At 42.6% G+C, this 26,306-nt stretch overlaps 4 protein-coding genes across 4 annotated transcripts in view; 2 read left to right on the top strand and 2 right to left on the bottom strand.

Annotated features, from left to right (window-relative positions):
• The window catches only part of LOC130703613 (sodium-dependent nutrient amino acid transporter 1-like), a 71,913-nt gene that overhangs the window by 38,887 nt on the left and 6,720 nt on the right, over positions 1-26,306 (top strand). The gene's annotated exons all lie outside the window — the stretch shown is intronic.
• LOC130704166 (glucose dehydrogenase [FAD, quinone]-like) lies at positions 925-3,796 on the bottom strand. The gene is made up of 6 exons (XM_057525636.2): positions 3,635-3,796; positions 2,757-2,992; positions 2,361-2,683; positions 1,922-2,301; positions 1,144-1,857; positions 925-1,071 (listed from the first exon to the last, which is right to left on the bottom strand). Exons 1-6 carry the CDS (start codon positions 3,758-3,760, stop codon positions 925-927), a joined length of 1,926 nt encoding a protein of 641 aa, XP_057381619.1. The 5' UTR covers positions 3,761-3,796.
• LOC130703615 (glucose dehydrogenase [FAD, quinone]-like) lies at positions 5,572-8,197 on the bottom strand. Its single transcript, XM_057525046.2, has 6 exons — positions 8,043-8,197; positions 7,476-7,711; positions 7,087-7,409; positions 6,626-7,005; positions 5,826-6,542; positions 5,572-5,754 (listed from the first exon to the last, which is right to left on the bottom strand). The coding sequence occupies exons 1-6, from the start codon at positions 8,169-8,171 to the stop codon at positions 5,587-5,589; spliced, it is 1,953 nt and encodes a 650-aa protein (XP_057381029.1). The 5' UTR covers positions 8,172-8,197; the 3' UTR covers positions 5,572-5,586.
• On the top strand, positions 14,726-25,895 carry LOC130703608 (protein qui-1-like). The gene is made up of 13 exons (XM_057525036.2): positions 14,726-14,841; positions 20,183-20,555; positions 20,624-21,242; positions 21,607-21,891; positions 22,027-22,296; positions 22,362-22,502; positions 22,634-23,310; positions 23,373-23,571; positions 23,634-24,150; positions 24,211-24,635; positions 24,707-24,792; positions 24,868-25,000; positions 25,084-25,895. Exons 2-13 carry the CDS (start codon positions 20,274-20,276, stop codon positions 25,320-25,322), a joined length of 3,873 nt encoding a protein of 1,290 aa, XP_057381019.1. The 5' UTR covers positions 14,726-14,841; positions 20,183-20,273; the 3' UTR covers positions 25,323-25,895.

Here is a 26,306-nt window from a genome sequence, read left to right as displayed (position 1 = left end):
AAGGCCGACCCTTAACTATCAAACATTCTGGAACGAAAAAAAAAGAAATTTTGCAACAATGGGAAGCAAGTTCACTGAGTATTCATTAATGGAATGCAGCTCTAACAGTCGTATCATGGAGTTGTGTGCACAACTTCTGGATTTGGACTAGCGATTTGACTGAGATCTTGGGTACGATCAATTGTACCCCGGGTACGCACCGGATGAGAATAGCTCTTCGATTGAGAAGGCGTTATGAAAGGAGTCCACTTCTAACGTTGTTTACAATCAGCCTCTTATAGAGTTCATCCGAAGGTCGGCCCAATATGACAGCAAAAAACGGGATATCCGAATTTAGTGTGTTTTTTTTTATGAAGTAAATCCGGCCCATTCAATAGTTTTCGTGTGCGTGTTTTATCCCGATCGAAGCCAAATGTATGCAACCGTTTATCCCGAGGGATCCAACTTCGGGATAATATTCTAATGAAGCATAATTCGCCGTCCGCTCTTGCAGACATGAGGGTTTTCGAGTACATTCCCCTCCAAAAAAAAATGCAACAAGTAATTGAAGCCAATGGGGTAGCTTAACTTTAAGCCAAGAGCACACTACACGGCATCACTGTGTAATTGCTATCCTACCAAGACGTGCTTATAAATATATCTTAAAGATGGCCAGAGAATAATGATGCCAATAAAAATTCGTTTTTCATCCAGTGGCTGATTTACTAAAACGAATCGCTTCCTCCGAGAAATAATAAATATTAAAAAAAGAAAACATTAATCAGGATTTAATGAATCATTTGGTTGAAATGGACCAGCCGGGGCATTTTTGCAACACGATGAGGTATGACGCACATATAAATAAATTAACGACAAATGAAATCGTAAAAGATCGATTGGTCAATTTCGCAACGAGACACCGGGAACGGCCAAACTTGTTTTGATTCAACTGCTAACGAAGTTCTCGCCAATGTTTAACTCATCGACGTGAAGAGGCACCGCCTGTTCAAACTGAGAATCTGTTGCGTTCTCTCGTTTGCTCAGCGGCCAGTCTGCTTTAATTAAATCTGAACCTTTCTCCCCAATCATAATCTGTAAGAAATCAACAACCGATTTTCATTTTAAAGACTGCGATCTCATTTTTTTTTTTTAAGTTTAACTTACCGCTGGAGCATTAGTGTTGCCTGATACGATTTTAGGCATGATGGAGCAATCGATAACACGAAGTCCTTTAATTCCATAAACTTTCAACGTGGGATCGACAACGGCCGTCTTATCGGACGCCGGGCCCATTTTACAGGTACCAGACGCGTGATAAATGGTGGACGAATAATGACGGATGAAGCAGCCCCAGTAGTCATCCGTGAACGGAGTGAACGCCTCGCATCCGGGGAAAATGGCGTCGTAAAATTTAGTCCCGATTTGTTGAAACGCTTGCGTTTTACCCAGAGCCAAGGCGATCTTCGTTCCCTCGATGAGCACTTTGAGGTCCTGTTCCCTTTCGAAATATTTCGGATCGATTAACGGGGCGGTGTGAGGATCAGCTGATGCCAGCCGGATGGTTCCTGTTGATTCCGGACGAAGTAATTTCGGAATGATTTGCCATGTGTCTCTTCCTTCTATGGGTTTGTAGTACGCGTCCCAGACTTCGTCTCTGACGCCGTTATTGGCTTTCACTATGGAACCGAAATCGGAAGTCGGCGTTCCAGCCACAAACATAAATTGAATGTCGGGCCAATCTTTTCCCGTCGCGTATTTTGTGTTGACCCAAGCCAAACCTTCGACCCCACCCAATGTGGTCAACGGGCCAACTCCATTGATAGTCCAATTCAAAATCGACGGGATGTTAAAATATCGCGCGTCCATTACGCTGTAAGGCTTCAAAAATGAAGTTCAATTCATTATCATAACGTAAAAACATTGTTTACAAATTTAGAATTACGTGATCGAAGGTAAACACCATGCCACCCAACGAAATGTGGTCCTGAAGATTGTCACCTACTGGAAGATCCGCAATCACTGGAATATTAAACGATTGTAAGTGATCGGCAGGACCTACTCCGCTCAACATCAATAATTGAGGAGTGTTGACTGCTCCCGCTGACAGGATGATTTCTTTTTTAGCTTCAACTACATAGATTTGTCCGTCTTTCTCAAAACGGACAGCTGTGGCTTGTTTAGTTTCCGGATCAATAACGATCTTGTGGACGAGTGAATTCATCGAGATGTGCAAATTGGGACGGTCACGTATAGGCCGCAGGAAGGCTTTGGCCGTTGAACATCGTGATCCTCTGCGGATAGTTCCTTGAGCCTTCATAAATCCTAGAAAAATCGTTCATTTACATAATCGAACGATGGACGACACTCCAAACATTAGCAACCTGTTTGCTGAGCTGCGTTGCAATCGACATGCTCATAGCCCAGCTCTAGGCCACCTTGTATGAAGGCCCCAATAAGTGGTGTGCTAAACGGCGGTTCTTGAACAGTCAGGTACCCTCCCGTCCCGTGATATTCCGTGTTGGCTGCCAAGTACGGATTTCGATTGTCTTCCGATTTGATAAAATAAGGCAGGACATCAGCGAAAGACCATCCAGTGTTCCCCATGTCTTCCCAATCGTCGTAATCCTTTTTATTCCCTCTGACGTACAACATGTAATTGAGGACGGACGAGCCACCGAGGATTTTACCTCGCGGCCAGTTGCACCTGCACCGTGAGAGAAACGCGAACGGATATTTGCATTGCCATACCTTTCATTTTCGTTTGTGAATGAGTTTACTTGTTGTCGTTGAAAGCAAGGCACGAGCCAGTTTGGGTCACTGTTCTGTATTGCCAGTCGATGTTGGTACGCTGGAGATAGAAGGCCGTTGCTGGAATATCCGATACGATTGTTTCATCTCCTCCAGCTTCTAATAGTAGCACTTTCCAGTCAGCTACCTCAGTGAGCCGGTTAGCCACAACAGCTCCAGACGATCCCGCTCCAATGACGATGAAATCATATTCGATTTTGATTTCCTGGAGGTGGAAGAGAAAAATTGTAATAAACAAAGGTCTCGACATAATATCTTTAATGATGAATTGGTTAAACTGCTTTGAAAAGAAAAAATTCAAGATTTAACGGTACATTTTGTAGCGTGATTGGGACACGCCCCACTCGCTGATTAGGATTTTTGTTTTTAATTCTAGTATTTGTTTTCCTAAAAAATTATACGGGTTTGAAGTAAGTGATAGCAGTGAAAATTTTGTTTGGATTTTTTTTTTCTAGATACATAGGAGCAACAACAAAATTCTAGGACATAGAATGAAGGCCATGTCACCGTCTCACGTAGACATCGAACCAGCATCGCCGAAACGACATTGTCTATCAGGTTAACGGTAATTCAACTTCCCTGAAAAAAACCAGTTTTCTTTCTTTCTTCTTCTTTTTTTTTTTTTCATTTTAAAATTTCACAAGAGTTTCAATCCGGTACATCGATGGCATAGTGAGTTAAAACTATATAGAATTGCGAAGCAGTTAATGTTAGAAATTCTGCTCGGCTCGTCTCTCATCGTCAAGCAAAACGGGAAAATGTCAGAGAAATAATTGACATCAAGACGAATGTTTTCATGTAAAAAACAAGGCAGAATTTTGCATGAATAATCATAATTAAAACTTACGTTAGTGTCACTGACACGTCCTTCCGGATTGCTTCTTTCAAAGATACTCAAAACCAGTGACGTGAGTACTACCGACGGTACAGCGGTCCACAAACTGATTGATCCAACCAAATGCGCCAAAGACATGGCGAATAAACTACAGCTACGTCCGATCGGCTCGACTTCGAAGCCACAACTGGTTTCCACCTCTACGAGATGACCTTTTCCCTGAGTAAAAATAATGGGAAATCAAAGGCAGATGGGGCGCAAAGGAGAAAAATAATAATTTAAAATAAAATACAAGATGAAAATGGCCACCAGAAATGGGAGTCCAATGTTTCAATCCAGTTTCAACGAGATCCAAACATGGTCGAAAAATGCACTACACTTTTGATGGAAAATTACGTGATGTGTGCGCACGTCACACGCAAAGATGTTGCACATCTTTAGTAACGCATTTAGAAAATTAACGATGACGAAATTTGTATAGAATGTGTGTCTATATGTCTCCCAGAAGTGCATGGACTATTGCCCTATATTTCGACCTCGCCCTTTGTCATCGAGTTTTACAGGAAGACCAGTCAACTGGTTATCTTTAAATACCAATCAAGCTGGGCAACTATTAGAACATGAAAAATTACTTAACGGGGAATTACCGCGAAATGAGGAGCTCCTGATCGAATCCACATTCGTTTTCACCAAGTAGTTGTTGATCAAATGAAAAATCATTAACCAAACATCTAAAGTTTCTCTTGACTTTGATTTGCGTAATTATGAGAAATAAAATGCCTCTGCACTAACGAAGTTGGCCCACTTAAATTGCTGATGCAGTTCAGCATAGTTTGATTATTGCAAGTGTGTTTGTATCGGGAAAATGCAGATAATGCAAACCATGGCTCCGCTTGAACTAGACATTTTAAATATTTCCTTTTCTTTTTCGCGGCGGTAAGGAATTTCTAATATTTCGTTTGCACGAAATGGCACGCGGAATTTTTTTTCCCAACAATTTTTTCCAGTTTCTTTTCTTTTAAATGCATGCCTCGTACTCTTGCGAACGTCGCATTACACAAGTCACGGTTTGATAAACGTAACAAATTGTACGGGCCCTCAGTGTGTTACTAAGTCAACACATTTAAGCGATTATTTGATATCGACGTGTCCAGCTTTCTTGAATATAGTTTAAAAGCACAACTAAATTTTAGGGGTAGTTAACGAGAAGGATACGTAAAACTAGCGTGTTGCAAACTTGGATGGGGCAACCAGGTCAATGTCGTCAGCGAGCAATTTGAAGAGAAAAAGGTTTGCTCAACAGGTATAAGAATGTCGTGTTACAAAGAGAATCAGAAAGCTATCGCTAAGAGTCAACAGGTTGCAGTCTGACGACATAGCACCTGATCAAAAGAAACAGTTCCTTTTTTAAAACTCAAAATTATTTTCGTGTGCACCCTTAAATAAAAATGATGGCCTGTAAGTGCGTGAAACATTTGGTGTCTGTCACTTCTATAAGAAATCAGAGCTCCATGTTAAACTCGTTTACTCGATCGCTTTTGGCATTCGAATCACAGCGTCTTGCGAAACGGTAGTTTACGAACCGCTACAATAAATTAACGAGTGTAATCGAACGTTACGTCGCATCAAATTCGCAAGATGAAAACGCGCACGGAGAACCAATAGTCTCATTTTCATACAAAACAGTTGAAATAGTATCAATGCATTAGGTTAATATAATTAACCATTGACAGGCTTTTATTGTTTTCATAGAGGACAAAATCGATTTATGCGGTTAGGCAAGTTGATCCTTATCCGTTTGCGGATGACATAGCTTGAGTATTGTGCACCGGTATTCATTTACATAAAAAAATTTGAGTATGACCTATGAAGCGAAACAAGCTGCTCGCTTCAATGGATTCTTCAACATGTATGACACGTCGATAAATTTCAACAAAAATGACAGGGGGTGAGCTAGGAAATTTTCAATTCAATGAATTGGATTCTGACACGTCTGTTTCACCATCTCCTTCTAATGTGGCCACATTTGCCCTTCCCATCTCATCAACTGCATCGTTCAACTGAGAATCTGCGTTTCTATTAAGTAGCCAATCCTCTTTAATCATGTCCGATGCCTTTTCTCCAATCATAATCTGAGAAAAAAAAAAAAAGGGGGGCCAATTTTGAATAATAATTCAATGAAACTCAATGAAATGGATCATACCGCAGGGGCGTTGGTGTTTCCGGAAACGACGTTTGGCATGATGGAGCAATCGACCACGCTTAATCCTTGAATTCCATGAACTCGTAATCGAGGATCAACGACGGTTGTGTCATCCGACGAAGGTCCCATTTTGCAGGTACCGGCTGGATGATAAATAGTGGACGAATAATGGCGGATGAAGCAGCCCCAATAATCGTCCGTGAACGGAGTGAACTCCTCACAGCCGGGGAAAATCTTATCGTAGAACTTACTCCCCATTCTGCTGAAAGCTTGGGTTTTGCTCAGAGCTAAAGCGATCTTCGTGCCTTCGATGAGAACGTTCAAATCCTGGACGTTATCGAAATATTTGGGATCAATCAGCGGGGCCGTGTACGGATCGTTAGAGGCCAGCCGGATAGTCCCCGTTGATTTGGGACGCAGCAACATGGGGATCAATTGCCAAGCGTCCTTGTGTTCCAGCTGCTTGTAATACGCGTTCCAGGTAGAATCTTTGACACCGTGATTGTATCGAATGATATTGCCGCCGTCCGACGGAGGCGCTCCCGCAACGAAGTGAAATTCAATGTCTGGCCAATCACCAGTTGCGTCCGCGTATTTGGTATTGACCCACGCGAGTCCCTCGCAACCACCTAACGTTGACAAAGGTCCAGCCCTATTGATTGTATAATTCAGCACGGCTGGGAACGTAAAGTACCGAAAGTCCATCACGGCGAAAGGCTGCCAAAAAAAAACAAAAAAAAACAAACAAAAAGAGCCGTTAGGAGACGTGATTCACGCTCTGTCTCACGCATTTCAATTACTTTGTCCACCGTAAACATCATGCCACCCAACGCAATGTGATCTTGCAGGTTATTGCCAACGGGTAAATCTGCAATGACGGGAATGCCGAACGACTGGAGGTGATCGGCTGGACCTACCCCGCTCAACATCAACAACTGCGGGCTGTTGACCGACCCGGCTGACAGAATAATTTCTTTCTTGGCCTCGATTTGATACATCACACCTTTCTTCTCGAAACGCACTGCTGTCGCTTGCTTGGTTGATGGATCGATAACGATCTTGTGCACCAGCGAGTGTTTCGAAATGTCCAAATTGTGACGTTTGCGGGCAGGCCGCAGGAAAGCTTTTGAGGTGGAGCATCGCGACCCTCTCCTGACAGTTGCCTGAGCCTTCATGAAACCTGTAATGAATTGCACCAGTTAAACAGATTTTCTTTTTTTTTTTTTGTAATATTAAATTAATTCTCGGAATTTTAAGCCACCTGTCTGACTTGCCGCGTTGCCATCTTTATTTTCGTAACCCATTTCAACGCCTGCTTCAATAAACGCATTGAGAAGTGGCGTAATGTAAGGCGGTTCTTGGACAGTCAGGTAACCTCCTGTTCCATGATATTCCTTATTGTCTGCTATGTAGGGATTGCGATTATCTTCTGACTTGATAAAGTAAGGCAATACATCATCGTAGGACCATCCAGTGTTTCCCATTCTTTCCCACTCGTCGTAATCCTTTTTATTCCCTCTGACGTACAACATGTAATTGAGGACGGACGAGCCGCCGAGGACTCTACCGCGAGGCCAGTTGCACCTACACCGTGTCAATGCAATTATTTCTAATTCAACGTCAATTGTAAAAAAAAAAAAACAGATCTACCTGTTGTCGTTGAAAGCAAGACAAGCACCTTCCTGGGGCACTGTTTTATACTGCCAATCAATGTCGGTGCGCTGGAGGTACTGCACAGCGCCGGGGATATCGGAGAAGATGGTTTCATCCCCTCCAGCTTCCAGTACCAACACGTTCCAGTTGGATTGCTCAGTTAACCGGTTGGCCACAACCGCTCCGGCCGATCCTGCTCCGATGATGATGAAATCATATTCCGTCCGGAATGTCTGGATAGAAGAAGCAGATCGTTTTCAGAAAATCATCAATGCGCATCACAAAAACGAAAATGAAGTGGCAGACAACGTGTGAGTTTGTTACATCGATCAATCTCTTCCCATTCTTTTTTTGTGCGTGTGTCTAGAGATTCGAACGAGAACAGACATTCTTAGATCCTCGAGGTAAACATATGGGTCCGACCCGAAATTAACGGGAAACTAACTACATTTGAATAAAACCAGTTCTGTCTTAAGGTTCTTGTTTTTTTCTTTCTATTCAAAATGCTAATGAAATTCAGTTCTTGCGAAAAAAAAAATACAGACTTCGTACAGTTCAGTTTACCTTGGTATCCTTTATAGGTCCTTCCGGATCAATGTCTTCGAATGACGAGTAAATCAAATAAGAAACGAGTAAAGCTGGAACACCACCCCAAATACTGAGCGCACCGATAAGATGCGACAACGAAAACATTTCCTTAAAAAAAACAAAAACAACAAGATTCCCCAATCCAAAAGAAATTGTTCCAGTTGTTAAGCCATCATTTAGCACGAAGATGAACTAACAAACAAGCCAATAGTGTATACGACGTTTGCACTACAAAGAAAGATGTGGAATGAGATCCACTGGAAACGTCCACTCTGTTTGACTTCGAACAAACAACTGGCTTGTTTTACATCGAGACAATGACCCTTTTTTTTTTATACGAGAAAAAAAGAAATGTAAATCCAAGAAGTTATTTAGGTGGCAAAAACCGGTGATGAATGAAGGCGCGTTCATAGAAAAACCAGAAGTGCCTACACAAGATGAAAGAACAGGAATTTTTTTTTTATCTTATGCTTGTCTTATGTTTTTAAGTCGATCCCGAAAGACGGATGAGATATAAAACATAAAGGGGGGGAATCGAAATGAGAAAACACGACCGCTATGCATGAAGGTTAACTGTATATGTATGGGTGGAGTTTTAAACGGGGCATTTGAATACTACTGGCGGCGATTGTGAGGCTTCTTTTAATTACACAGAAAAAAATTTGCATGTACGGAGTGTACAGTGTCTAATGAGGAACAAGTTTGTTCTTCAAACACCGTTGCAGGAAATAATCAGAAATGCACTGGCTGCCTGTCGCACAGATATAGCAATTCGATAAAAGATCAATTCTTACTTGAAATGATTCATAAAGAATAGGATCGATAAACAGATCCGATGTCCGGGAGCTGCACTTTTGACAAACAAAGAACATTTAGGGTCGACCACGCCCAAAATTTGCATGCAGCTCTATGCAATTATGAACGTATTCACATTTCTTTTGATTTCCCGCGGTCGGGATGAAAACAAAAGAAAATGACTACGGTAGTCGCTCTGGGCGGATGAGGGTAGCCGGTTATTTAGACAACGGCTTCACGTTTCATTTTAAGAAAAATCTTTCAAGCAGAAAAAAAATAAAAATGCGGAAAAGCTTCTCACGAGTAAAAAAAAAACCCTGGCTGATTGTTTGAATCAATCCCGCTATACTTGTTGTGTGTACGTGGTTGTTGGCACGTACAATCCCGCGGCTCAGCCTTTTATTCCCCTCCTCCCTTGTGTAGATCCTTTGCGATGAATTTAAATATCCTCTAGCTTGTCCTAAGGTTAAGAATCCCGCTACAGGTAAGCAGCCAATTAGACATCCAATTTTGGACAAACGATATTGCTTATTGTTATATGTACACCTTGGAGTCAATTAGGGAAATCAATACTAGAAAACTATGAAAACGTACAACAGACGACCCGATTGTTGTTCTGCACAATCAAAACGAAAACTTTCGTGAGACGGGAAGGGGGATGTTGTATCGTTCATTTTTAGTTAGTCCCGCCGAAAACGGGGAGCGAACCTCCCGCTCTGCAAGATCCTTTTCGCTTTCATCATTTTCATCTGAGCGCAAACTAACATCGTTTACATCATCAACCGTCTATGCAAATGAGTGCCTCCTGCCGACGTTATATGCTCAAACAGACGGGGGGGGGGGGGATTCTGGCCTAGCCTTGATGTGTATAACTCTTATTCCCGCCCAACAGATAATCAGCTTCCTTTTACATAACGCTAGGCCATTTAGATTTTGTCCATCATTTGTTATTGCCTCTTTTTTTAAGATACTTTATTGGATATGTAATTGCGTGAGTATTACATCCTTTTTTCCTCTTCTAAAAAAAAACATAAATGAACGAATTCATTGGCACATTGTCCACACCGCCATGGGGCAACAAAAATCGATAACGTTCACCGACGTATATATACTGGAGTGACGGCAACCTGTTCATATTTGATCAATTTATTTTCCTCTTTTATTTTCTGAAACACGAAAAAAACTTTGGTCGTTTGTCGTGTTGTCCAGCGACTATTTGGTCAATGTCAAACTGCCCTAAAGTTAGGAAGAAAAAAAACCAAAACGTGTAGATGGCGTGCGGTAAGGTCGGTGCAAATGTAACTTCTTTTTTTTTATGTCGACTTTTAGTCCGATTTTTATGTATAAGTCCCTTTTTTTTTGTTTCTTTTTTTCTTTCGCCTCGTTTGAAGGTGTTGACGTTCATATTGCACAGGAACCACGCTCCATACAGCTGATCCATTAGAGTTCCCTTTTTCTTTTGCCCGCTCTATGTTCAAGTGGGACGACGTATATATATGGCTGCCCTCTTCAAAAAAGGGGCTATATATATATTTAAAAAAAAAAAAAGAATTCCGCGTATAAAAAACATTTAGCCAACCCCGGTGGAGAAACGAATCACCAATAATCGATATAACCAAAGCAATAAGATCATTTTTTTTTCTTCCTTCCTCTGTACCCTAATCTTCTTATCGTGTTGTTCCATAAAGAGAGGATGAAAAAAAAAAAAATAATAAATAACAGGTTCGTATAAATATAGCCCTTGTAAATATGCGCATCCTGTTAACTATTACAACAACGAAAAAAAAATAAAAATCCATTTTCTTTCGGTTTTCTTCTTGCCGCCGAACGGAGCGTGATTCCCCGCTTTAGACGGTTCTTCGGGTGGTATAAGATATTCTTACCCGTTGCCATCCCAACTTCGTTCAACCGATCGATTAAACCCGTTGAATATCAATGCCTCTTTTCTCTTCTTCTTCTTCTTCTTCAGATGTATACCTATAAAAATTGTCGATTGAGTTGGGGTGGACGATCCAGGAAGTTTTGAACGATATCTGGCGGCCTAAAAGTTGGAATAACTTTCGTTCAGATTTGCCCAAGATTTTGGCCATGTGCCCGATAAAGTTGTAACGACTGTATTACATCTCATAAAGACAAACATACACACACACACACAGGCAAGTCGTCATTTTTTTGTGTGCCGGGCGTGTCTTTTATTCACGAATGGAGAACAAAAAATATAAAGATATTGGAATCGTTCCCGACTTGCGGATGACATTTAATTGCGATGATAAAATACATCTTGTACGCTGCAATATTTGCCTTTCTGATTTATGGAGATACTCCCCCCCCCCTCTTTTTTGTGTGTGTGTGTGTGTGTGTGTTGACAGTTTGCTATTATAGGTGCCAGAAATTCGTGGGATTTCTACAACCAAACGCTTTTTTTTCTTTATTTGTGTAACGATCCAATTAGGCTCCCACTGAAAGAAGTTTATTTCTCTTGTTACTAAACTTGGATGACATGCTCAACGTGTAAATAAATTACGCCATTTACTTATACTACCAACTCTCTTTCTCTCCCTTTTTTTCACGTGGATGACTTTCTAGATGAATTGGATGGAAGATTCAACTGGGATTCGAGTCCTTTTTCTTTTGTATCGATTTCAAATGCTATTAATCACATTCTCCTCATGCGTTTCCACGGAGAATGTCGCCAACCTTGTCAAAACAGTTAATTAGTGGCAATAAATAGTTGATACACGTCTGCCATTTTTTTTTTCTTGGCTTGTGTAAGAACCAAGAACGTGAATAGCAAGAGGCTTGAAATGTGCGTGAATGCGATGACTCTATTCAGCGTCTAAGCTTTTCGCAGTTGAATTCAACATTGTTCAGATCAATGGAAACACAGACCGACACTCACGTCGCCCTTTTCGTGAAACAGGATGAAACAAAAAAGTAGAGACGCGTCTCTTTCGCCGACTCTCGTGAGCGCGCGTGTCATACGATCCCGCCACTTTGTTACGACGCCGGCACACTCGGATAATGTTTTTTTCTGTTATTTTTTTCTTTTATGAAGATAAGACAATTCTATTTTGCCCGCTTTATTTTTATTTCTTGAAACTATTAAAAGAAAAAGAGAATGATCTTTTTAGTTTCTACTCTGGCGGTGGAACTCGTAAAACATCTCGCCGTGGATGAATTTCTCCCATTTACGTAAACCACGAGAGACGTTTTCCCGTTAAAAGGGGCTTCGCCTAGATGATGAATAGCGACGTCGTAAGGAAATTATTACGGGTAAAAGACGCATCAAGCTTAACCTCATTTCCAGTTTATGTATTTTGATATGCCATGCCTCATACAGGAAGAAAACGTCGCCAGACTTCCATCACGAACCTTCTTCATATCTATCGATTTACATGCCTGTTCGTGCACGCCATTTTATTAGTTTTCAACCGACCAAAAAAAAGGGGGGGAGAGAAAAGAACGATATTGGTTTGTGAACCTCTTATCGATCAAAAGTCTTTGTTCACTGAAAATATTACACGCTCAAAGACCTTCATCAAACATTCAAATGTCTCTTGATTTATTTTTTATCTGAAAATCTTTTTTGAATATTAGAGCCACCCATCCAAATAATCGCGCCAAATTCAAACAAATTCGTCTTGACATTTTGGCCTTGCACAATTGGAAACGCAAAACAAACAGGGCCGTTCGCCATTCGTAAAAACTATCAACGTTTTTCAATGATCGATGCCTAATCCGATTGGAAATGATGAAGACCGGTTATTAATAAGGTTACCCTCAACTAAAATGAAAGAAAAAAGAAAAGCTCAATCTTTTATTCGTTCTGTGTTTTGTCGACGTTGGCCAAAGCTTTTTTCTCTGTTAGATTTATAACGACGCAAAAATGAACGTTGCGATCCCAGGCTGATTTCCCCAGTGAATGTATAAAAGCAAGCAAGAAAATATTACAGGCCTATAGCAACCAATGTTGGAACCCCTTCCCATCAACGAAAAATATGTTTTGGTTTGAGGCAGCCATTTTGTTTCATTAGAAAAACGTTCAGTGATGACCAAGCTGACAAAAAAAAGAGTGGGAGCTCACCAAACAATTCTTCGAAATCCTGAACATTAAGAACTGAGGAAGGCCATGTCTCTCGAGTCATCGCAGCCTTTAATTGTTATCGAATTAAGAACACAACAAATAACAGCTGATTCAAGAAAACACTCTCTCTCACGATCGAGAGGAAAGAGAGCGATTCCAAGTAAAACGGGTGGGGTTCTCCTTCTCCTGCCGAACCCCATCTGTCCCACCCAAAAGTACCTTGGGCTGTATGGCGGGTGAGGGTAAGCAAAGGGCACCCTGGTTCGTGTCGGTTATACAGAACGCCGCGTGTGTAACCTTGAACGGTTTTCAAACGAACTGTTAGGTCACTTGCGGATGTCCGAAGATGGATTAAATGGCACCATTCCAATCCGGAAATAAGAGCCGTTCATTTTGAATCTATTTCAGAACAAATCCGATCGAAACGAAGTGGAAAAAAGTTTGTGTCTCCGCCTGGTTTCGTAACCGAGTCCACCAAGGGTACGGTTTTGTTTATGAAAAGGACTGGAAAATTTTCCACGTAATTCGAATCAAGAGGATGGGGTAGCTATCTCATCCTCCCTTCGATTTGCTTACCAACGTGGATATCTACACAAAACTCCTGTTTCCTTTATTTTTTTTTTATTGTCGACGTGTCCAAACGATTTGGACGGGTGGGCTATTTGGGGGTGAAGATTCCGGGAATAAAATCTGCAATTGCCATATGAAAAAATAGCGTGTGGGCGATGGTGGTGCTCGGCAAAAAGGGTGGATTGGGTTTACCCCCAAAACGACCCCCTCTCCCTTCTTCAGTGAAGGTGACCCTATAAATGGGACGACCTCATTTGCAGAAATCAACAGTTGTCCCTTGCATCTTCTCCGAGTCAGTCCAGTAGCAGTCTCGTACTTGTGTTTTATTCATTTATTTCTTAGAAATTTATTTTTAATTTTTAATTGATTTTTGGTGGTGTCATTTACAAGGCTCATCCCAGCGACTTCTGCTGGTTAGTGGTAACATTGTTTACGTTTGAAACGTTGCACTAACCGGTAGTGGGACGCAGTGATGACGCATGCAACACGTTGAAGTACAAATAGGCTTAGATTTTGTGTGAAAATCTCGTTATCTTTTGTTTGAAATTCGAATCAACGTTTATGTGCCGACCTTGAGCAGCCAATTGCATAGTAGCTACAATTCTTTGCACTGGCCTGCCCAGGGGCGCTGTGTAGACCATCGACGTCATGGCAACTGCGAACACATTTTTAACTTACGATTCCGCAGAAAAAATGCCCATTTGGAATGTTTTTGCTCGAAATATGAAAATGTTCGCAATAACAACGTTCGTCATTGACTTCGAAACGCCCAGTTGCATTGTGGCATTTTCAAGACTTCATTGCACTGTACGGTTCGAGGCGAATGATGAGTCACGTGACGAAACTACTCGCCATTTTCTTTGCTTCGTTTTTCGTATTGTAATTTTTTATGGAAATCAATACAAAACTTTTTTTTGTATGCTATTCATTTATTGCCATGCTAGCCTTTTTTCACGTTGTTTCAAAAAGTTTTGAGGCGTTGCTGAAGTTGCAAGGTTTGAAAACGTGAAGCGTCGATTGACGACATTGAGCTGATGCAAATCCGCGATGTTGCTGAATAATAACACTCTAAATTATTTTGTTTGGAAAAAGAAAATGTTAAAAAAGTTTATACTGCGCATGACGTGAGTTGGGGTGTTCTTATCCTCTGCATAAGCTTTCCCGTTTGTGTGTAAATCGCCTAACCAGCGTGCTTTCCAACGAAGGGGTTTGTCAGTCGCGTTGTTCATCGTCGTGGAGAACAGACGTCCATTTTTATTGCTCTCGCAGTGTGCCCGAACTTCATTTGCTGGGATTGTTTTGTCGCAAGTACGAGAGTGTGAAACGGTAAGAATTGATTCTTTTTCTTTAAGTGTTCAGTCTATTACGTTCTGGCGTGCAACACGAGGTAACAAAACAATAAATTTTCGTGTGATCTTGTTACATCTATATCGGGCGGACATAAATTCTGCTGGTGCACTCACCTGGATTAGGATTGCTTTCATTCTGACGGGAATTACATTATTTTTTTCCACCCCTCTTGTTCCCGTTAGGTTATTGAAGTTGCAAGTAATTTGCTTTACATAGTGCTCTCACGTTGCATGGGAATCCAATCTGTCCTGATAGTCCGCTGGGAGGTAAGGTGAGCATCAAATGTGATTAAACCACCACCGTCCATTTTGATTAAGTGAAATTTTTGAGCCCTGGGTTCATCGTGATGAACTTGGGAAAAGTCGAGAGAGATTTAAGGGAATGTTCGAATGACGTGGAACATTGGCCTTTTTTTGTTTCGTCGGTAGTAATTATAAGAGGGATCGCCATTTAAAATTCATTGCACGACGTTGCCACTTGTCACTTTTCATTACTTTTTGTGGGAGCAAACCTTTCTAGAATTCATGTTTGGCAATGAATATTCAACAATGGACCAGCCTATGGGGATTGTTTCTTTGACAGCATTAAGTTAAAAGTCATTGAATTAACTTTGATTAGCAACATTTTGTTGTCGTTTCCGACTGTTGTTTTTCCGAAATTCTTCGCACTTACTTAACACATCCGCCCCCCTAAATTCCAATCGTAAACGTTTTTACACTTAGAGGTGTTTTTTAAAATGAGGTGCTATAGCAGATAGATTATTTCGAATCTTAATAATTTTACGAGTGGAAATGAGCAATCCAAAAGAGATTAATTGGAAGGGTTATTGGTCTGTCGTCATTACATCCTTCCGATGGATACAAGGCCAGCAGTTGGAAAGGGATTTTCGTTTGTAATCTCTTATTGCATCGCTTTTCGTGATTTTATTCGGGTTAAAAGGAGCAAAAAAAAAAAAAGAAAAAGTAAGTACAACAGGCATTAGGAGGACATCGAGTGTATACTAGGCTTCTGGATTTTCTTCTTTTTACAGCAAACATAAATAAAAATAAAGTGGATCCGCTAGATGGCACGGCACGCCGACAGAAAAGAAAATCGAATTTAAATTTATAAAAATTTTATTATACATTTTTTTTGTTCTGTTCGGATTGCTGTCATAACTCTTGCGCATATCGTTTGTCAGGGGAGGGGGTATCGAGTAAAATCCAGGTGGCATATAAAACAGCCAGGGATCGATAGGATGCACATAAAGCAGCACATGCGACTTACTCATCGCCTTTTGTCAACGCGTCCTCCGTGTGTTCATCGACTATAAATGTAGAGCGCGCACGTGAAGAGCAAAATGCGTAATGTCCCCACTTTTTACCACACCCCACCCAATAACCTCAGCGCTTTTAACCGCCAACATCACCACCCCCCTGTTATATTTACACCTGTTGCAAAGGTGTTCGATCCCATTTTTTTTATCCCGCGTCATCCCGCGGTCATTAAATAAAACATCCCTGCCCACTAGAAATTGAGGTCGCGGGGGGATAAAAAAAATATTAGCGACACTTTGCTGCTCACGACGTGTAACTGTTTGGAGGAAAAAAAAAAGAGAATCCGTGGAACACTCACGCTCACAGCTGGAATCTCGTAAGTGCTACGTCCTAGAAATATATCTAGGTAACCGTCGTGCGGCTTGATTCTCTTTTATTACAGTAACGAAAAAGCAAAACAAAACAAGGAATGTGTTTATATATCGTGAGCGAAGAACACCGGGACACTGAAAGGCACTTTCGTCGCGTGCGGTGTGTATACTGTTAGAAGTTAGGCTATATATAACCCCACATAACACTTTGAGAAAAAAAAAAAACAACAGTGGTAGACTGGGGGGGGGGGGGGGGGGGGGGGGGGGGGGGGGGGTAGAGATTTTCTTGGCATATTCGATTGCTTTTCTTATTTGATGTAACTACCGGCAAGAAACGATTGTCTTATTTTTTATCCCGTCACGCGCGCGACGTTGCCAATCTTTTCATCAAGAAAAAGGGAGGATTTAAAAAAAAAAAAAAAAAAAAAAAAGTGAAAACTTTAGACAAGTTTGAAGGATGTGAATAGAAAGTGATAAGACGTCAATTTGTGTGTGAAGAGAAAAGAAAAAGAAGTAGTTTGAACGTGACTAATCGTCAATCGTACACATCCACGTCATCTCTTTTTTTTTTATCCCCGCAAGCACCCAGTTTTATCCCGTTTGCTCCTTTTTACTCACCCGAAAACGGATGAGAAAGAAACGGACGCGATAAACCCGCAGGAAATAAAAAATTGTCAACCCATAGTCAACAGACTATTCATCACCTTGACAAATGATTGCGATCGATACATCGATCCGTTTAAAAAAAAAAAAATTCCTTTTTGTTGGCTCTTGTGTGTTTCTTAAAAACTCGTTTAGAATGTGAGGCGGGTAGAGTTTCAGCAAGACCGGATGTCTAATAAAAAAAAAACCATCCGAATGGGGGGAAGACAACTTGAAATAATCTAATCCGTGTGAGTGGGGGCTTCGGCAAATCCGAACGGACGCAACTTTTGGTAATGTTGTTATGACATTTGAAGCTTTTCACGATTCGAGGTCCTGATGATGCATTGTATCGCTAGTTGTGTTGTTGCGGGCATTCGAGTACGCGAGCACAGATAGGCCAATCGTTCGATTTTGTTATGGCCAGTTCGTTTAAAATAAAAGCAAAACAAAAAATCGATCCAAATGCACTCAAACTTGCGTCATTGCGTGATGCTCGTGATTTAACCTTTGCGCGATGTCCATAACGTGAACCCATGGCGACAGAAAGCGGAGCTTTCAATTTTCACAGTCACGCGAAAACGGTTCCAATGCGCAGAAAGTTTACGTTGCAATCATCGTTCAACTGAAAATTTAATGCTAAAATCAATCGAAACAAATAAATTTCGCAGTTTTTGAACAATTATCGCTACATAGTTTGAAACCTCCCAGCGTGTTCGAACTTTCCTTTTTTGCCGACAAGGGAGAACTTCGTGCGGATGCCGGAACCCTGGTTGAGCGCTTTTCTTCCAAAAAAACTAGCGATAATAGATGTACACACTGTTGTCTATCGTCTCGATGTTTGCGGTTCTATTATACACATAATAGCATTTGTATTCGGTTACCCGGGTGCACGCAACTCACGCTGCGTATCCTCAAAACAGGGGAGAAGAAAATAGACGTCCGTGACCAACCCGTTTCCTTGTCTGTATATATGTTTATGGCGAAAAAAGAAAAAAAAAAAGAAAAATGGAGACGTGTTTCTTCCGTGCGGATGTGTAACGTCGTAGTTTGTGTACAGGACAGGACCCAATCATGCGATCGTAACGAGCTCCAACCAAACGTCAGAGACGGAGGGGGAAATGAATTTGAAAATATTTTCAAATTTCCCGGTGCATTATCGGAACGTAGGCGATGTATCCATTTTGTACATGACATAATCAGATTTCGAGAAGAATATGTTTGACGCTTTCCTGTCTTCATTTTCCCTGCAGAAAAACGAATGAAAGCTTTTGTACTCACGGGGATCGGTCGTTGTTTAGGTTGGCACAGCTTGACGTCTGGCGGGGAGGTGGGGGGAGGTTAAAGAAAAAAACGCGATCCAAGTCAAAAAGCGTCCTGGGATATTCAATAACAAACAACAATAACCCAATCTGGTAAACCAGCTGCAGAGTTTAGACGTTCGAAATAACGCTGAATTAGATATAGGACCTTTAATAAAAAAGAAGCTTTTCGAAATGTTGTAGTAGACAAAAAAAAAAAAAATGTTGTGTCAATACCTTAAAAGCTTTGCGATTGGCCTTTAAAAAAAATTCATAACTATTTCATTTTTTGAAATACGCCCAATGTAAACATGTGCCAGTTCTTTGGCCGCGTCCCTTTGACGAAAGATATTCTCTATGCACCTCGCAACTCAAATAGGAAAAAACGAGATTAATAAAGGTGTCATTATAATAATGGCATGGCAACAATCGACCGCATTTTTCGAAACTCAGCTGATTATTATTATTTTTTTTTTTTTCAAAAAAAAAATCTCCCTACGTCGACGTTTGTAATGAATATCGAAGAATGATATCCATGTTCATCATGTAGATTTTTTTTGCCGATGTCTTCTTTCCTATTTGCCAATAACAGCACAGGGAAATCAAAAATAGTAACTACCTCCTCGCCCATACCCCATGATCCCCGAGTACCTTTTTTCTGATGGTTGAACTTGTTCTTTTCTTTCTTCTCCATGACAAAAGAAAAGAAAAAAGTTTTCTTTTTTGAACAGTGTGTTCATGGCTATGGTATTGTAACAACTAGTAGTAGTTTGGTAGCAACATGCGGCCTGCTCTCCCGCACACTACAAAGATCATCAAAGAAAGTACAAGTCGGGGTAAAGCCCAACTATAACCAGTATTCCCCATAGTTCTCTCTCTCTTTTTTGGGGGGGCTGATAAAAGATTGTACTGGGATTGAAAAAAGAGAGGCAAACAAACTGGGCCGAATTCTTGTTTAGCCACACAAAGATAGACTTAAAAAAAAAAGGCCTATTTTTAGTTTTCCTTTTTTTTTATTTAAATACTTTCATCGGGAGTGTACTATGCTTATTACCTCTTTTTTTTTTAATGCAGTTCTTTCTATCTTGTTTATTTTGTTTATGATACAGTTTTTGCTTGTTGGCTTCCATGTTTGTATAAACCGGCTATGATGGGCGGCTTACCGGAGCGTGCAGACATTTTGTATCCCATGGCTCTTCAACTGAAAAAGAAACGAAAAGGCCTTCCCCATCTTTTCTTTTTGAAATATTTTTGTGGCCTTTAAGTTTTTGTTAGGAACGATGTTTTCTCTTCCCCATTCGCAGCTCCACCATGGGGAGACAAGACCTAATGAAACATTATGTAAGGAAGGACGGACATCTAGCGCATAAGAAATAGAAGGTTCTCCTTATATAGACGATATCAACCGCACAGCGTTTGTATATTACAGTGGCGTATATACTTAGCTATTGATTTATTTGATGCCACGATGTCGTGTGAGCTCATTCGCTTCGTTTATCTGGCCAGCATCTATTTTCGAGCAAGGGAGCGGGGATGTCCAGGGCGCCAGCAAATGATTCCCCCCCCCCCTTTCATTCCGCACACTCCTCATCCCCCCGTATGTTGTTTCTGTAAGTCAATTATCATCATGTGGGAAGACGGAGGTTTACTCCTCACAAAATCACTTCTAATTCATGATTGGGCACATCATCTTTAATATCTTCGTTATTTTCTTATTTTCTTTTTTTCTTTCTTGTTGAATCAATAGGATAGGCGACGGTACGCACGAGGAGGATATTTCCAAACAGAAGAAAACAAAACACGGTAGAAAAAATAAGAAACCAAAAAGGGAAAGAACGATGAGCGTGGAATTTTGCTGGACAAGGACGGCTGATCATGTGCGACTGGCCGAAATCGCATCTCAGAAAAGCTCGTGCTTGGCCGTCAATTTCAATCAACTTCAGCTTCAGGACCCCTGGGCAGCGGCAAACGGTAGCTCCACAGCCGGCAGCCGTTCGGGGCTATTGATCTGCAGCGGACAACCGCAGGCGGCGGATGACGACGCTTCAAATTGCTCTTCCGGCTACGACTATCGTAGTCTTGCGTTGCACATCAACAGTTGGCTCGATAATCTACCGGCGGTAAATCATTTTCATTTCATTTTAAATCGAATTGAAACGTGTGACGTCATTTATGCAAATGTTTTCAGGATTCCAAGTGGAACAGGTCGTTGACGGCGGTAAGGATCGTCGGAGCGGCGCCGGACGCTTTGCTGGCCGATCATCTGTACCAAAGTATTCGCCGTGAGTTAGTTGGCCGGCAGAAAGATTGCACAACAACAGCCGATGGACATTGGACGGAACGGATCGGCTGCCAACTGGCCAAGGATACCCGTCTGACGATCGTGCTCGCCGGGATCGATCGGCTCGACTCGTGGGGCCTCATGTCGCTCGACAAACTTCCGGAGAACGTTCGACTCATCGTCACATGTTCCAGCCCGTTGAAAGACGTCCGCGGATGGACAGCCGTTCACATGTCTTGCCCGGGAGGACCTCCGCCGTCCGCCTGGTCTTCGGACGCAATCCTGGCTCCATTCACCTCCTCGGCCGAAACGATCGACGCCATTTTGGCGCCATTCTTCGACAGTATGGAGAGCCAGTATCCGGCCGATTTCGTCCGTAAAACATGCGCCGTTATGAACCTAGCTTCGGGCGCGGCCGGATGTCATTCTTCCGGACTGACGGAAGAGGAATGGCGTCAATGTCTGGAATCCCTGTCCGTAGGCGAGAGTCTCCATCAACACCTCGGGCAGTTGATCCAATCATTAGGTACACCGCACAACCGCCCTCCTTCCAGTATCGGATGAAAACGACACGTTCTCCGTGTTTAATTGAATTCATAAATGAAATTTGAAAACAAAAAAGCAAAGCAGAGTGGGAGCCTTTATGAGCTAACACAATAGAAAGCACATTGTCTTTCATAAAACAACACTTTGAATAAGGCCCTCAGTTGAGTTGTTGATGTTATTGATGGAACAAGGAGCGTCACCGAGCGCCATCTGTTCTTAAAATTCTCTTTCCCTTTTTTTTTTTTTTTAAGTTTTTTGTTTACCTACTTCCTTATATTGACGCATTCGCCTGACTCTTAAAACGTACATTTGCATCTGGGATATTTTATCGATCCACTTGTTAGACGCCCTTCTCATCCGAGTGGATGCTCATTCGGCTTCCGGCGGACTCGCGACACCGGAAAGAGGTGACGAGGATCGTCGACTGGAATTGCCACTTGCCTCGGTGGGGTACACCTGGAGTCAACCGGCTTTGTCATTTGCCCGCCGGAGATACAAACAGAGTGAAAACTTGGCCGCGGCTGCATTTACCGCCATCCCATCCGCTTTGAAATGCAGCGAAAACAACAGCCTCGTTGATGCGTCCGTTTCCGCGCTTCGCTGGCTCGCTCGTTTCTATTCGATTGTTGGTATGGAAAACACATTCATTTCGGTTGGCCTGGGCAACCCCGTCCAGTTGCCAAAAAAAAAAAAAAAAAAAAAAAAAAGAATGATAATAATAATTTTTAATTCCTCTTGTTACGTTGGTGGTTGATTCTCTTCAGGCGAAACGTCGATTTACATGGAACGAGATCTGTTCGAGGAAACATTGTTCGATTGGAGGACGTGGCGGTTGGCAGCGCGTGCTGGAAGGCTCGGTTTGAGCCTCATTTCGGCCAGCGTTCAACAGTCAGCCATCCGATGGATCGACTCTCATCTCTGGCTGCTGGAACGCTCCTTGTCGTGGATCAGTCAAGTCGATTGCAACGATTGCGGCGTAATTGCATCGCAACAGCTCGCAGCCCAGTTAATAGTGGCTCTCAAACCCTACGCAGGTAAAAAACTGGAGAATTTGTTTGTTGCAAAATGAAACGTTTTTTTATTTCTAAAAAATCAATAGATAAGGAGAATAGCAAGAAACACTTGTGGCGATTGTATTGCGATGCCCTAACGGAATGCGATCAATTTAGCGGACCCGTTTTGGTGGCGACGTCGTCCGGCTGGAATTGGAACCATTCGGGAAAACCCCTAGAGAGAAAAGGTATTGGTTTTTCCCTTGATAAAGCAGAATTTATTTTTATTTTCCAGCCAGTATAAAATGACTCATTTCTCTGGTTTCTCTATTTCTTTCCATCCGCCTACATCCGCCGCGGTGCTCGTTTTTTTCAACAGTGGACGTCTTCCAGCGCGAGCCGATTCAGTTAATGACCGCCAGTCCAGACGGCCAGTGTCTTGTCTTGGTCACAGCTGATCCTATCGATCCGTTCTTCAGTCTCTCGGCGGCCAATGGACGCCGGATAGCCGTTTATAAAGGGCACAGCGGACGGGTCAGTTGCGTGCACGTCACGGGCGACAGCCGTCACGTTATCAGCGGCGGTGAAGATCTCAGCGTCATTGTTTGGGATTTTTACAGCGGCAACATCGCATTGCGGATCAGGGAGCACATCGCATCCGTCTCTGTCGTGTCGTCCGTTATTTCCAGCCGGCTGATTCTCACCGGAGGAGAGGATAGCATTGTGATGTCATTCCAATGGCAGCCGGGCAAAGGTCAACATTCAGAGTCTCGATTGGCTCGCATCGATCATCATCGCGGACCGATCACTGCCCTGGCCGTCAATCATCGAGAAGATGTTTTAGTGTCCGCCTCGCAGGATGGGTCGATGTGTCTGTGGTCGCTGGATGACTGGACGCTGTTGAATCTGATCGAGGTCGGACAACCTGTTGGACACGTCACTCTATCGCGAGACGATGTCTTTCTGTTGGCCGTCGGGTTGGACGACGGATTCCCTCGACTCTATTCACTCACCACGGGCTCCTCACTCAGAACTTGGACGGACCTGCCCATTAAGGTATTGATGTACGCATGAATTCTTCAAAGATGAATTTCTAAACACATTTGATCTGATTAAAGGTCATAGGAGCTGTGATTGTTGGAGGAAACGGCCATTCCCACGCTGCCGTGATGGCCGAAGACGGCCGGCTGCTGTGTTACGATTGCCATAGCGGCCAGTTGATCCACGCATTGTCCATCGATTACCCAGGCAAAAGTGCGGCAACAACGTCGTCGTGCTGTACTCGCACTGACGATCCACGTCTGTTTTTTCATTCAGGTTTGAAAAGTTCAGTCTGGCTTTGAAACGAAACTTTGCTAAAAGTTGTTTTCGACGTTTAGTGGGCAATAAAGTGAAGATGTGGCTGCTACGCTACGAAGAGAAACGGCCCGCAGTGGCGGTGAACAGTCCTATGACGTATCTTGCCATGTCGCCAATAGATGGCGCCACTGTAGCTACTGGCGATCGCTCGGGCCAAGTTCAATTGTGGCGGACCTCCAACTTATCAAGGATCGCCCAGTGGGGCCATCTATCGGCACCCGTTAGCGTCGTTAACTTTGACGCCGCCGGCCTGTACATCGCTTCGGCTGCAGAAGACGGAACGGTGGCCGTCTGGCATTTAGACGCCGGGCAAACTCTTCCGGCGACGCAAATACACCCGGCCGGCTGCAGAGTCAACCAGTTGGCCATTATGGCCGATTGGAATGGTTACGTCTTGTCTTCCGATTCGGCCGAAACGGTCATCCAATGGAAGCTGGGCACAGGAGAAATTGTCCGCCAGTGGACTATGGCCGCTTCCAAACTCCTCGTCGTGGCCAGCAACACCCGCTGGATGGCCGGAGCCACAAGATCCAACAGGTTTATATTTTTTAAATAAATCTTTTCAAGAATTAAATGTTAACTGATCGCTTGCAACAGTGTCCGGCTTTGGTCGCTGGAATTGACTGAGGAACACAAAGAAGCGATAGCTGTCAGTCACGCTGACGAAGTTTTATGTCTCACGTGTACGCCGGACAGCCGCTACCTCATCACGGGCTCTAAAGACTCATCCTTGAAAATGTGGGACGTTCTAGCCGGGCCGACCGATAAAGGTGGAAAACTAGTTCAAATTATGGCCGGACACGGCGATCACGTCACTGTCGTCGTTGCCGCTCATGTTGCCAATGTCCCTGCCCTGGCCAACATGGCCAACAGTAAGCATTTACTGGTGGTTTCCGGCTCGCGTGACGGTCAGCTCATTATTTGGGATGCCCAGCACGGCAGCGAAATCCATTCCATGAGACGGCACGTGTCAACCATCACTTGCTTGAAAATTACAACTGATGGCTCCGTTGTTGTATCCGGTAAGTGATAAACATGTGCCAACTTCATCTTCAGCCCGATGATTGTTCGTCTTATCTCTCGCAATTATTAGGCTCGGAAGATGGGACGGTGCGCGTCTGGAACATGAGGTTGGGCACTAGCCTATCATCTTTCGCCTTAGATTGCCCTGTATATCAGGTAATATTAGTTGTGGTTTCATTTGAATTCAAATACATGAAGGTGTTCTTATCTTCAATCGGTTTTTGCAATAAGATTGTCATGTCACCCGACGCATCAAGAATGTGGATCAGGATGGCTCAAAAAGCCATTCCAGCTATTTTAGATCTTAGACACACACCTGCTGTTCTAGTCAAAACAGAAGTGGCTTCTCGTCCAGCTTCGCCAGGTATTTATTGTAATTTTAGTAATGTCTTTGTGTTCAGAATCTTCTGATTTCGTCTCGTGATGACACTTTCTCTCGGCTACTAGTTCACCTGAGGAAAGCTCCGCCTACTCGTCGTCTGCTCAAGAAGGAAATCTCCCTCGATTCTTATACCTGGCTCAAGCGATACGGATCGAAGAACGGGGGCAGCCAACAACATCACAATCAAGTGGCCGCTCACGCTCAGCAAATGTCCGTTTCGCCGTCTCCAACAGTCGAGTCGGTCCTGATGAAACTGTCACGACGCAATTCATTCTGCAACGTGCCAGAGTCTGCAGAGACGTGAAGAGTCACTCGTTATGCAAATTCCAGGAGATGCACCTTATATAGTATATATTTTTTGTTTCCATTCGTTCTTTATTTAAACGTTTTAACCTTATTCCGTTTCACACATCAGTCGTTTTATCGATTGAGTCTCTAATGCTGTTTATCAAAACAAACCAAAGAAAAAGTGCACGTACACATTTCAATTCGTCTTTCTATCCCACCAAACCTGATCTCAACAGATGGGTCGATTCTTCTTGTTGGCGAGTGAGTTATTCTAAATGTCCATATCGTCCCTATGGCTGGCGTTTTCCCGCACGTCTGCACAGACAGTTCGTGCATTACTTAGCCAAAGGAATAATGTGCTACATATAGTCACCGACACTGTGTCCCAAATATTTATTCAACGTTTTTTTACGTGTTCTTGACTTCGAGAATCATGTGTATCGTGCTGCCATGAAGAAATAATGTAATTATATTAAATGGACGGAGCTTGAGATGTATTTCGTTCCCCCTTTTGACAGACAATCAGTGAACGAAATCTCTATTCCTCCCTTTACCAACCCCTGCCTGCTTAGTGTTGTCTCTAAAGAAATACAAAATAAGTCAGCCAAAAGAAAGAAAAGAATTCAAAATACAAATCACATCCTATTAATAAATATTTAAAACAAAAAAAAACATACTTTCTCACGATCTATTTAGACTCACTTTGCACGCACCATAAAAGCGTCTGCTTCCCACCTTTAGAAATAAAAGCATTTGAAAAACAGAAAAAGATTGGGGGAAGCTAAAACACGATTACAATCTTATCATTAGATGATGCACAACGTGATGTTGCTGTTGAGGAGAAAATTGTGACATTCCCGCTGCGAAGCACCAAGGACAAGCCACACAGATCTTTCAAAAATAAGTTCTCTTTTCATTTAGTCGTGTGCTTTACGATACGAAGATCTTTCTTTTCTCACCTTGAATCGTTTCGTAGGAAACATCAAAGACGCTGGAAACG

This window comes from Daphnia carinata, chromosome 8 (assembly GCF_022539665.2).
Source record: "Daphnia carinata strain CSIRO-1 chromosome 8, CSIRO_AGI_Dcar_HiC_V3, whole genome shotgun sequence".
Taxonomy (NCBI): domain Eukaryota; kingdom Metazoa; phylum Arthropoda; class Branchiopoda; order Diplostraca; family Daphniidae; genus Daphnia; species Daphnia carinata.
Note: the sequence above shows the minus strand (reverse complement) of the source record. Positions and strands in the feature narration are given on the sequence as shown.